At 45.1% G+C, this 13,077-nt stretch overlaps 1 protein-coding gene across 2 annotated transcripts in view; it reads right to left on the bottom strand.

Annotated features, from left to right (window-relative positions):
• CCDC81 (coiled-coil domain containing 81) overlaps positions 1-10,061 on the bottom strand; it is a 30,522-nt gene extending 20,461 nt beyond the window's left edge. The window contains exons 1-5 of one of the 2 annotated variants that reach the window (XM_028726012.2): positions 8,819-10,061; positions 6,147-6,208; positions 4,859-5,015; positions 3,583-3,839; positions 993-1,078 (exon numbers count right to left, since the gene is read on the bottom strand). In XM_028726012.2, the coding sequence (XP_028581845.2) occupies positions 993-1,078; positions 3,583-3,839; positions 4,859-5,015; positions 6,147-6,208; positions 8,819-8,897 (641 nt within the window). In that variant the 5' untranslated portion in view covers positions 8,898-10,061. The remainder of the gene's footprint in view (positions 1-992; positions 1,079-3,582; positions 3,840-4,858; positions 5,016-6,146; positions 6,209-8,818) is intronic. The other variant, XM_077926975.1, reaches the window with a different exon arrangement.
• Between the last annotated feature and the right edge of the window lie 3,016 nt (positions 10,062-13,077).

The raw sequence follows: 13,077 nt of genomic DNA, 5'->3' as shown, positions 1-13,077 counted from the left end.
ACCCCTGCAAAGCAGGAACAGCAACAAAAGACTCTCCATCAGGTGATCTGCTTAAAGGCCTACAAGAAAGGAGAGTCCACCACCTCTGGGTGAGATTTAAGGTGGTTGCACCCACCAGAGGGCCCTTTGCCAAGGGCCACCTCAAACCTGGAAGAATCCCTGATACAAAGAGATGGGCTAAGGCTGAAGGGGACAGAGTTTAAAAGGATCTCAAGCAACAGGTCTGGAGCCCTCACCTGAGACTCTGGAGAGCTGCTGCCAGCCAGAGTGGACAATATTAAGCTAAAGATGGTCCAATAGTTTAGCAATGTATGTGGAACTAAGCAAGAGGGTTAGGGTAGCCGACAGGGAGAGAAACTTAGTAACACAGAAGGAAGACGCAGATTGGAATAATGGAATTGTAGAGTGGAAAGGGACCCAGCGGTCATCTAGTCTGACCCCCTTCAATGCGGGAATCTCAAGTCCCCCGTCCAATTTGAAACCATACCAGACCCTGCTTAGCTTTGCAAATGTGCTAGCAGTTTTATGGCTGCGCCGATTGTCCTGTTTAAACCATTCATCCTATGTTATAAATAGTTCTAGTCGCTACCTCCCTTGCATTCATGTACCTGTGGTTTATTTTGTTTTAGTTCCTATTCTACGTCTGCATCTGTTTGGCATTTGTAAAATCTACTCTAATTGAAAAGTAAAAAGATACAGCCTGAGGCAATCGGAGGGGCTTGCAATCATTATTCACCCTACAATTATTCAATTGCAATTCTCAGAAAACTGGTATTCAGAGGAATAATGTTTCTGATGGCAGAGGCAGAACACAGCCACTGTGGCTTGCAGACACTCTTCCCCAGAAGCCGGACCATCTAGTAGTCTGGCGGCAGCAGTGTTTTGAACTACTTGCAATTTCCATCCCATCTCAAAAAGATCAAAACTGTTTCGCAGTCACCTTAGGAAAGAGACAAGTGAAATCTGTGTGCAGACCAGGTGAGCCTACCCACCTTGGAAACAAAACCACGTTACCGGTGCATGAATGTGGAAGAGCGGTTTCTTTGGCTGACAACACCGAGTCCCCTGTGCCTGGCCTCTATAACGAAAAAAGGGGTGGTGGTTCATTTTTATATATATACACTGCTTGACTGTAAAAGAAAAACTAACTCAAAGCGGATTACAGAGAGAATAAAACAATACGATTGTCGGTAAACGAGTAGAAAGCAACTATTTAAAACCTTTTTGAAAATTAAATCGGCAAAACTAAAAACAGGTTAGAACGCACATCAACATTCAGCTCATCTGGGTAGCCTTGTCTAAACAAAAATGTTTTAGTGGGTGCTGGAAAATAGGCAGGCAGTTCTGAAGTCTAGGTGCTGCTACACTAAAAGATCGATTTTGTACAAATGTGGAACAGGTATTGTGTGGTACCTGTAGCAGGGCCAGTTCCGCAGATCAAAGCACTCAGGTGAGCACATTTGGAGTAAGATGATCTTGCAAGTAAACTGGTTCCAAGTTGTTAAGGGCTTTGTATATACTAAAAGCATTGGGACGTGGGTGGCGCTGTGGGTAAAGCCTCAGTGCCTAGGACTTGCCGATCACATGGTCGGTGGTTTGAATCCCCGCAGCGGGGTGAGCTCCCGTCATTCGGTCCCAGCTCCTGCCCACCTAGCAGTTCGAAAGCACCCCCAAGTGCAAGTAGATAAATAGGGACCGCTTTATAGCGGGAAGGTAACGGCGTTTCCATGCGCTGTGCTGGTGCTGGCTCGCCAGAGCAGCTTCGTCACGCTGGCCACGTGACCTGGAAGTGTCTTCGGACAGCGCTGGCTCCCGGCCTCTTAAGCGAGATGAGCACGCAACCCCAGAGTCGGACACGACTGGCCCGTACAGGCAGGGGTACCTCTATATTAAAAGCAACACCTTGAATTTGGCTTGGTGGCAAATCGGCAACCAGTGTAGACCTCTGAGCACAGGTGTCCTATGCTGGCAAGGCCTCGTTCCTATTAGCAATTATGCTGCAGCATCCTGCCCTGTCTGTAGCTTCTGGATCAAGTGGAGGGGATGCCCCACGTAGAGCACATTGCAGTCATCCAGTCTTGAAGGAACCATGAGCAGCACATCTTTAAACTATGGAACCTGATCCCACAGGTGGTGAAGGCCACCGAATTGGACAGCTTTCAAGAAAGATTAGACAAATTCATGGAGGGAGGGTTATCGATGGATCCTAGCCCTGATGGCTGTGCTTCCACAGTTGGAGGCAGCACATCTGCTGGAAACCACAGGAGGGAAGAGGGCACTGGTGCTCGAATCCTGCTTGCGGATTACCCAGTGGATTACCCGGTTGGCCACTGTGAGAACTGGATGCTGGACTAGATGGGCCATTGGCCTGAGCCCGCAGGCTCTCTTTTGTTCTTAGGAGGAGCGGGTGGCGCAGTGGTCTAAACCAGTGTTTCCCAACCTTGGGCCTCCAGCTGTTTTTGGACTACAACTCCCATCATCCCTAGCTAGCAAGACCAGTGGTCAGGGATGATGGGAATTGTAGTTCAAAAACAGCTGGAGGCCCAAGGTTGGGAAACACTGCTAAACCACTGAGCCTCTTAAGCTTGCCGATCAGAAAGTCAACAGTTCGAATCCCTGCGACGGGGTGAGCTCCCATTGCTCTGTCCCAGCTCCTGCCAACCTAGCAGATTGAAAGCACACCAGTGCAAGTAGATAAATAGCTACTGTTCTGGCAGGAAGGTAAATGGTGTTTCTATGCGCTCTGGCTTCCGTCACGGTGTCCCGTTGCGCCCGAAGCGGTTTAAGTCATGCTGGCCACATGACCTGGAAAGCTGTCTGTGGACGAACACCTGCTACCTCAGCCTGAAAGCGAGATGAGCGCTGCAACCCCATAGTTGCCTTTGACTGGACTTAACCGTCCAGGGTCCTTTACCTTTATACATACATCCAACTAATGTACTTAGTGTTGCATCAACAATATGGATCGTAGAAGAATCATAGAAACAGAGTTTGAAGGGACCCTCTGGATCATCTAGTCCAGGAATATGCAGCTGTCGCATACAGGGATTGAACCTGCAACCTTGGCGTTATCAGCAGGTAAAGGACCCCTGGACGGCTAAGTCCAGTCAAAGGTGACTATGGGGTTGTGGCACTCATCTTGCTTTCAGGCCGAGGGAGCAGGTGTTTGTCCACCGACAGCTTTTGAGGGCATGTGGCCAACATGACTAAACCACTTCTGGCACAACGGAACACCGTGACGGAATCCAGAACGCACAGAAACACCGTTTACCTTCCTGCCGGAGCGGTAGCTATTTATCTACTTGTACTGGTGTGCTTTTGAACTTCTAGGTTGGCAGGAGCTGGGACACAGCAATGGGAGCTCACTCCGTTATGGGGTTTCAAACCACCAACCTTCTGATCGGCAAGCACAAGAGGCTCAGTGGTTTAGACCACAGTGCCACTTGCATCCTCCTTGTGTTATCAGCACCACGCTCTAAACAATGAAACTGCCTCAAATGCAATAATTATTTATTATTACAACAGGTAAAATATCAGACCGGAATGACATCCAGGCCCAGAAGGAAAAGATGACCAACGTACGTTTGTAAGCGCCTTCAGGAGATTCCCACTCCCATCCATGGCGCGAAGGAAGTCTTTGTAAAACTTCATTTTCACCCTGTTGTCCCGGATCACCAGAACACCGATCCCTTTGAAGGTGAACTCGACCGTCTGCTTGGTGGCGATGGACCGCGAGAAAGACAGCAGTGTCTCTCGGACACATCCTTCCACGGTCTCCCTGTTGAAAGGGCCCTCCAGGGATAACACTATGAAATTTAGCGGAACAATTGGGATATCACCTAGGGGAGGGCAGCAGGAAAAGAATCGGTGAAGAGAGAAATCATCTGAACAGGAAGCAAGACTATGTCCATCCCAAGGGGCATTTGCCAGTGGTGGGCGGGGTGAGAAGCAAAAGTAGGCGGAGCAACAAATGTAAATTTTACCTTTGTACAAGAGGCTAGTTTTTTATATATACCTCTCTATCCTCCGTTCAGACAAGTGAGAGGCACTGTACACTCAAAGTGTGAAACAAGGGCCAGTGAGGAGAGTGTGGGGCCTGGGGATAGTTCTGAGGGCCAAACAGAAAGGCCTGAAGGGCCACATTTGAATCCCCAACTCTGCAATGCATCTTATGAGTAAAATGTTAGAACACTAATAGGTTGTTCACACATTTCTCCCAGTAGAAAACTTTTTTTCTCCCTCATCTTGGACCGTTGGTGGAGAAGAGAGATGTGGCCCCCAGTCCTCTCCACCTGGCCCTTTTGATTCATAGGCCATGACCCCTTCACAGGCCACACCTCTCACTGGCCTTGCCCTGCACCTTCCTGAAGTACTTTTCCCTTGCTGGAATGTGTCCCTGAACCGCAGTGGCGGTGCATCTTCCTTACCTGAAACATGAAGCCCAATATTTTTGCAGCCTGCTGTACAAAGGTTATACCTCTTACCATCTCCACTTTTGCCCTGGCGCCAATCACCACTGGCATACGCTGACCCTTTACTTTACTCTCCCCTCCCCATAACAAAAATCTAATTGTACTGTGCTCACCTGTGTTGGTGATGTCACTAGTGCTAGCCAATAGGTGCTCACCACAACCAGCTTTTCCCTGGCTCAGGCCATGAGCTATGAAATAAAACTGTCCTGTGTTCCTAGGGCAAAAACTAGTTTCTGCTTCCCATTCTTTCCATAACTCTGCTGCCATCCTCAGCGCTGCTGCATTTTCGCTCCGTAATACCATGTGTTATGTTGGTTGCACACCGCAAAATGTACACTGCACACACGGGCATGGAGGAAAGCACACACCACAACCCCATTACTTACCGGGAGTGTGTATTTTGTTAAACTTCAGCCCATGGATCTGCGCAAGTTTCTCAGACAGAAGGAACACAGGCCGCTGTATAAGGATGTATTTGTTATTACCAACTTCAAGCTTCTGTCTCAAGAAGGAGAACGTCCCCAGCCCTGGTATTAAGACACCCTGGAAAAAGAAGGCACAGCTGGACTACTGTAATGATTTAGAACATGAGCTATGAAGTCACCAGTTCAAATCTTAGGTCGGATCAAACATTAGGCAAGCCATACCCCACACCCAAGGGATGCGGGTGGCGCTGTGGGTTAAACCACAGAGCCTAGGACTTGCCGATCAGAAGGTCGGCGGTTCGAATCCCCGCAACAGGGTGAGCTCCCGTTGCTCGGTCCCTGCTCCTGTCAACCTAGCAGTTTGAAAGCACGTCAAAGTGCAAGTAGATAAATAGGTACCGCTCCGGCGGGAAGGTAAACGGTGTTTCCGTGGCTGCTCTGGTTTGCCAGAGGCTGCTTAGACATGCTGGCCACATGACCCGGAAGCTGTACGCCGGCTCCCTCGGCCAATAAAGCGAGATGAGCGCCACAACCCCAGAGTCTGTCACAACTGGACTTAATGGTCAGTGGTCCCTTTACCCTTTACCCCACACTCACAAATTTGGAAAAAGACCTTAGCTGATTGGGAGAACTGCTTAGCATTCAGAAGGTTCTTGATTCAATCCTTGACATTTCTAGGTAGGGCTGGCAACTTTGAGAGTTGTTGCAAGTCAGTGTAGATAGTGCTGAGAACTAGATGGATTCACCTTATAGGATTGTTGGAAGGGTTCTGGGCATGAAAGCCCAGCTTGCACCATCAAATCACAATATGCATGGGCTTTGTACACCTGAATGCAACCCTTCTGCTCCTCCCTTTGCATGAGTATTAACCATAACTTCCCATCAGGTGAAAACCAGGAAACTATGGTTAGCAGCTTCCAAACAAGCCAGGATATGAAGCCATGGTTTCGAGTGTGTTTCCGAACCCAACAAGATTGGAAGTCATTTGTTCAGTTCTGGCACCTCTCAGGTGGCCGCCATTGCCATTCTAAGAGAACGAGGAAGGTGCTCATTGTGACTTCTCACGCCGCTTTTTCCAGAAAATAGCACTGCCTCCAAGAGGGATTCACTTTCTGTGAGCATGTTCATGCCAAACATCAGCAAAAAAAGGAGAATTTATCTGCACGCACTCTGGCTGCTTTGACCAGAATGCACAAATGCCCAAATCTTTCAAAACAAGCATTTAAGCAAAGGAACAAACAATTCCCACCTTATTCATAGAAAGCTGCTTTTCAACAAACTCCGAAACAGTGCCCCAAATACCGAGGATATCTGAAATGCAAAGAAATACAGAGTTATCCTGCATCGTGTTAATTCCCTTGTCCCATAAAGGGAAAGCGAAGGAAGGAAGGAAGGAACCATCGGCTATGGGGCATTTGCATCTGGAATAGCCAACGTGGTGCCCTCAATGGATGTTTGGGATATAACTCCCATCACTCCTTACTATAGTGGCTCCTCGCTTTTCCAGACAGTGAGAAGCCAATTCCACTTCCCTTTCGCAACTAATATTAGACTGATATGTCAGCAACAGAAGGGAACACTGAGCTACCTCAACAACTCTCTTGCCTTGAATGGAGCCAGCAATTTTGCAGTGGAATACTTTAAATGCAGTGCTGCAAAAGGCCCTTACTGAGATTTCTCAAACCATGTTATAGGCAACTGAATTCAGGGCACTGCATCAACGTCGAGGGCCGACTTCCTATATGTCATGCCAACAAAGGTCCGTATAGTAAAAGCTATGGTTTTCCCAGTAGTGATGTATGGAAGTGAGAGCTGGACCATACAGAAGACTGATCGCCGAAGAATTGATGCTTTTGAATTATGGTGCTGGAGGAGACTCTTGAGAGTCCCATGGACTGCAAGAAGATCAAACCAATCCATTCTGAAGGAAATCAGCCCTGAGTGCTCACAGGAAGGACAGATCCTGAAGCTGAGGCTCCAATACTTTGGCCACCTCATGAGAAGAGAAGACTCCATGGAAAAGACCCTGATGTTGGGGAAGATGGAGGGCACAAGGAGAAGGGGACGACAGAGGACGAGATGGTTGGACAGTGTTCTTGAAGCTACCAGCATGAGTTTGATCAATCTGTAGGAGGCAGTGGAAGACAGGAGTGCCTGGCGTGCTCTGGTCCATGGGGTCACGAAGAGTCGGACATGACTAAACGACTAAACAACAACAAAAATGTATAGGGGAACAGCACCAAGCTGTCAGATGACACCTGGAAACCAATGTGGGCCAAGGGATGGGGCCAGACCCACACATAAACATGCCTGCTTAATACATACACAAGCTGCATACACACCATTCATTTAAAGTGCATTAATCCCCCCCAAGGAATCCTGGGAATTGTAGTTTGTTCAGGTTTGTTTAGCATGCAAAAGGTCTCAGGTTCGATCCCCAGCATCTCCATCTAGCGCTGGGAGAGTTCCCTTCCTTGAAACCCTGGTGAGCTGCTGCCAGTCAGTGCATGCAATACTGAGCTAGATGGGCCAGTGGTCTAACTCAGCATAAAACAGCTTCCTATCTTCCTAGCTGATCTCAAGTATTATGGGGAAATGGAGGTTGTGAAGGGTATGGGGAGGCAGGTAAGATAAGGACATAGCCTTAAATGGAGTCAAACAATTGATCCATCTAGCTTAGTGCTCTTTACAGGGTAGACTCTGGCTGGCAGCCGTTCTGCAGGCTTTCAGGCAGGAGACACTTCCAGCCCCCAGAGATTGAATCTGGAAATTGAATCTGGTGGACCTGTAAAGGGGTAAAAGAGTATTGGGAAATAATCCATAATGAATTTTTAAAAATGTTTAAAAGTACTTTTCAAAAAAAAAACAAAAACAGAGTCCTTTTTGTTGGGGATAATTCAGATGGAAATTCCCAGGTGTCAAAAAAGGTTATTTATGTATGCTGCTACTGTGGCCCGCGTTTTGTTAGCCCAAAAATGGAAAAAGAGTGAGGTCCCAACTAAAGAAGAATGGCAACTTAAACTGATGGAATATGCACAGCTAATTATATCGAATAAGAGAACAAGAAGGACATGCATTTAGAGAAGATTGGAAAATGTCTATTGAATATATGGGGGGGGATTGTGTACACTTGAAAACACTGGTAGCATTAAGATAAATTCAAAATAAGTTTTGATGGGTGCAGTGATGGAATACTGAATGGTTCAGTTTACATAAAATATGTAGGGATTCATGGTATGCAAAATGAACCACAGAAATAGAAGATGTTTAAAGGATGTTTAAATGAGTATTCAGAATTGTAAAACAGAAAGTGTGTGTGTGTGTGTGTGTGTGTGTGTGTGTGTGTGTGTGTGTAAACTAAAAGTTAACTAAAAGTTAAACAGATTAAAATTTCCTCAACTTTCTAAGCACCTGGGTAGGCAAGAATGTTTTTAGCAGGTGCTGAAAAAAGTACACAGAACGTGCCTTGCTTGATCTCAATATGCAGGGAGTTCCACAGACTCCTTGGAATCTCATTTTCCAGATGTTGCAATAGGATAACTTTTGTGTAGATTTAAGAACAAGAAGTATTAGATGTTCACATAGACTAAAATTGGTTTGCAGTGTAATTTCATGTCTATTATATTAGCCTTTTTGGCTTGCTCGATACCACTGGTTTCTTCTTTCCAGTCGTACAGTATATGTATATGTATATGTATATGTATATGTATATGTATATGTATATGTATATGTATATGTATATGTATATGTATATGTATATGTATATGTATATGTATATAATCGGTGATTCTCTTGCATGCAACAACAAGATACTTTACCAGGTACAGTCATTCATAAAAGCAATTTGCACTGCAGCATATTAGCCTTGTGGTTCATTCAGGAAGCTGAACTGTAAAAACCCAGCGAGGAAACAGAGCTTACCTTCTGTCGTGAGCTTGGGAAGTGTAAGGAAGACGTTCCTCCCGCCCTCCAAGATCGTGGCATGGATGGTGTCCAGCATTTTCGAATCCTCTTTCCCACTTTTCTGCCTTTACCAAAGGAGGAGAGAGAGAGAAAAAAAGACCAAGCAGAAAGTTAGGTAGACAGGGCTGGTTTTTGGAGGTTTTCCCTGGGTGTGGGGGCGGCGGCCGTCACATAGCTCCTTCTCACTCCCTTTTACGCGCTCCAGCCTTCAAAGCGCTGCCCATTTCCCCTCCTCTCCCCTTTTCGTCCTCCGCATCAGTGCAGAAGCAAACCGATTTCTTGAGAGGCGATGGCAGAAAGGGGGAAATTCGCCTGGGCGCGCAGCGGCGCCTCCACAATGCAGGATGGAGGGGGCCGGGCCATGAATGGGAGGGGGCGGGGCCGTCGCTAGGACGCAGGTTCCCGGTTGCTAAGGGAGACGTCACAATAAAGGCTCTCTGCCCCGGGCGCTGCTTAGCAAATTAGGCACCAGGTCCTTGCAGGCTGTGATGGTGCAACAAAATCACTGGTTGTTTTAGTACGGTACCATCGATTTTATTTTACTTTATCATAAAATTCATACACCGCTTGATGGTTTAAAAAAAGGGGGGGAAAGCTCAAATTAAATGGAGAAAAATTCACGACCATACTTTTAAAATATGCAAAAGTTAAACTGATTAAAATTTCCTCAACTTTTTAAGCACCTGGGTAGGCAAGAATGTTTTTAGCAGGTGCTAAAAAGAGTACAGGGAAGGTGCCTTGCTTGATTTCAATAGGCAGGGAGTTCCACAGACTCCTTGGAATCTCATTTTCCAGATGTTGCAATAGGATAACTTTTGTGTAGATTTAAGAACAAGAAGTATTAGACGCTCATATAGACTAAAATTGGTTTGCAATGTAATTTCGTGTCTATTATATTAGCCTTTTTGGCTTGCCCGACTTCACTGGTTTCTTCTTTCCAGTCATATCCATGTACTATGAATGGCGTGTGTTTGTATTTTAAGTACATTTTTAATAGATTGGATCAGTTAAGGGTTAATATTTATATGAAAATAATACTGAAATGAGCTTACAAATATTTTGATTTTACAAATGAAATGCATGTTTAAAAAGAAAAGAATCCATTATTGCCAAGATGATTCCAGAGTAACAGAATTGGCAGCTCTTACTGAATTAACCTCTGCTGGTGCAAGGTATGGATGCTTTTGAGTAACACTGTATTGCATCTATGGAAAAAAGTTACGTTATTAAGAGCTGTGTATTCCTCAAATGTTCATAATACTACATCAGTATAAATAGGGCCACTTTAAAAATAGAACACGCTTGCCTATCTTTATTCACCCACGTATGTTTCCTCTAGGGACGTGGGTGGCACTGTGGGTTAAACCACAGAGCCTAGGACTTGCTGATCGGAAGGTCAGCGGTTCGAATCCCCGCAACAGGGTGAGCTCCCGTTGCTCGGTCCCTGCTCCTGCCAACCTAGCAGTTTGAAAGCACATCAAGGTGCAAGTAGATAAATAGGTACCGCTCTACCGCTCCGGCGGGAAGGTAAACGGTGTTTCCGTGGCTGCTCTGGTTCGCCAGAGGCGGCTTAGTCATGCTGGCCACATGACCCGGAAGCTGTACGCCAGCTCCCTCGGCCAATAAAGCGAGATGAGCGCCACAACCCCAGAGTCTGTCACAACTGGACTTAATGGTCAGTGGTCCCTTTACCTTTACCTTTACCCTACACCCACAAATTTGGAAAAAGACCTTAGCTGATTGGGAGAACTGCTTAGCATTCAGAAGGTTCTTGATTCAATCCTTGACATTTCTAGGTAGGGCTGGCAACTTTGAGAGTTGTTGCGAGTCAGTGTAGATAGTGCTGAGAACTAGATGGGTTCACCTTAAAAATGGTTTCACTTTAAAAATAGAACACTCTTGCCTATCTTTATTCACCCACGTATGTTTCCTCTAGGGACGTGGGTGGCGCTGTGGGTTAAACCACAGAGCCTAGGACTTGCCGATCGGAAGGTCAGCGGTTTGAATCCCCGCAACAGGGTGAGCTTCCGTTGCTCGGTCCCTGCTCCTGCCAACCTAGCAGTTTGAAAGCACATCAAGGTGCAAGTAGATAAATAGGTACCGCTCTACCGGTCCGGCGGGGAAAGTAAACGGCGTTTCTGTGCGCTGCTCTGGTTCGCCAGAAGCGGCTTAGTCACGCTGGCCACATGACCCGGAAGCTGTACGCTGGCTCCCTCAGCCAATAAAGCGAGATGAGTGCCGCAACCCCAGAGTCGGTCACGACTGGACCTAATGGTCAGGGGTCCCTTTACCTTTTATGTTTCCTCTATGAAGTGGGAGTACCTGAAGTGGTAACAACACAAGATTTGTTTCTTTTTAAAAACACTTTATGGAAAATATTTGTTTTTCCCAACAGTGTACATACTGGATAAGGTAGAGAAAAAGGCAAAATGAATCAGACCACTGCATAGCTCTAGAAAGGCAAGAGAAACACCCAGTTTGAAATCCTACATCAGAAACCACATCCTAACGTTATAAATAATATAAACCTGCCTTACAGCTGATGGTTATTTAATAATGAAATATAGAAAAGGCATCGACAGCAATTTCTTCAGAAAATGAAGTATTGGACCCTGGTTTAAAATAGATGCTGGTTATAAAGTAGGAATAAAATAAATTCATTTTACTCAGTCCCTTTTGGCTAAACCATCATGAGAGCAAAAATAAGTCTTCTTCTTAAAGCAACAACACCCTAAGACTGAAAGAAAGCATGGATTTGAGAGATGCCTTAAATATTTAATACAAGCACATATATAAAGCCCAGAGGCAGTCGGACCTCCCAAGTAACACTCGGCATCTAAAAAAACATTTTAGGCAGGCTTATTCACAGTAAAAAATATATAGATGGAAATGTGTGCAAAAGAAGCTAGGGAGGATGGCTGAGAAGTCCAATTGGAACAGAAACAATGCAAGAATGCAAGGTCCATGAGGTTTAGAATTGCCCAAGAAAGATGTTCAACTATTTTTGTATGCCACAACTGCTGCTCGAATTATATTAGCGAACAAGTGGAAAACGCAAGAACTACCTATGGTGGAAGAATGGCAGATGAAGATGATGGAGTTTTCAGAGCTAACCAACCTAACCGGAAGAGTCTGCGACCAGGAGGAGGAGGAGTACCAGGAATAATGGACAAAATTTAATGATTATTTAGTTAAATATGTAAAATTAAATTAATTGGAAATCGCTTGCAGATATTTAATTGGCTTAGGATCTTATATAAGTTAAGTGACGAATCAAAATGTCTAATTTTAAAATTAAAGGATATAAAGATGTTAATGTTCAAGTGAAATTTCATAAGATCTTTGATTTGGAAAACCATTAAAAGGAAGTGCATGGAAATTCAACCAAGGGGAAGCGAGGAAGTCACTTAACAATGTTAATAAGTGTAATTTTAATAAGGTTATGATCTATGTTTTTTTGGTTTATCTGTTTGTTTTGTTTATAATTTCATGAAAATTAATAATTTTTTTATAAAAAAAGAAAAGAATGCAAGGTCCATGAATGAGAGGGAGTCTCGGGTTAGTTATTCTCAATCCGCCCCCCCCCCCCGCATGGGCCACTTGAAAACTGGCGAGACAGATCACTTAAGCGTCAATTCTGCCTGTTGCAGCAATCATACTGTGCTGTGATAGATGCTGCATTGTTTTTAATTGTATTTTTATTGCTTCTTTTATTTCTTATATACAGTGGTGCCTCGCAAGACGAAATTAATTCGTTCTGCGAGGTTTTTCGTCTTGCGATTTTTTCGTCTTGCGAAGCACGGTTTCGGAAAAGTTTTGGAAAAGCTTCAAAAATCACCAGTCTTCAAAAACCTCAAAAAAGGCTACCACACCGCGTGCTATGAGTTGCTCCTCAAAGTCAAGTCGCAACTGTATTAACAGTTTTAAGAAAAAGGAAACAAACTTGCAAGACGTTTCCGTCTTGCGAAGCAAGCCCATAGGGAAAATCGTCTTGCGAAGCAACTCAAAAAACCAAAAACCCTTTCGTCTTGCGAGTTTTCCGTCTTGCGAGGCATTCGTCTTGCGAGGTACCAGTGTAATGTATTTTAAATAAACCCTGTGGAAGATATACAAGAAACGAAAGAAGCAGTAGCACATTGGATTAAAAACCAAGATGGATCTTTAATGTGTCATCTGTCTTCTTCAACCACAAATCCGCAGACACTCTGTGGACTACT

Source organism: Podarcis muralis, chromosome 4 (genome assembly GCF_964188315.1).
Source record: "Podarcis muralis chromosome 4, rPodMur119.hap1.1, whole genome shotgun sequence".
Classification (NCBI taxonomy): domain Eukaryota; kingdom Metazoa; phylum Chordata; class Lepidosauria; order Squamata; family Lacertidae; genus Podarcis; species Podarcis muralis.
Note: the sequence above shows the minus strand (reverse complement) of the source record. Positions and strands in the feature narration are given on the sequence as shown.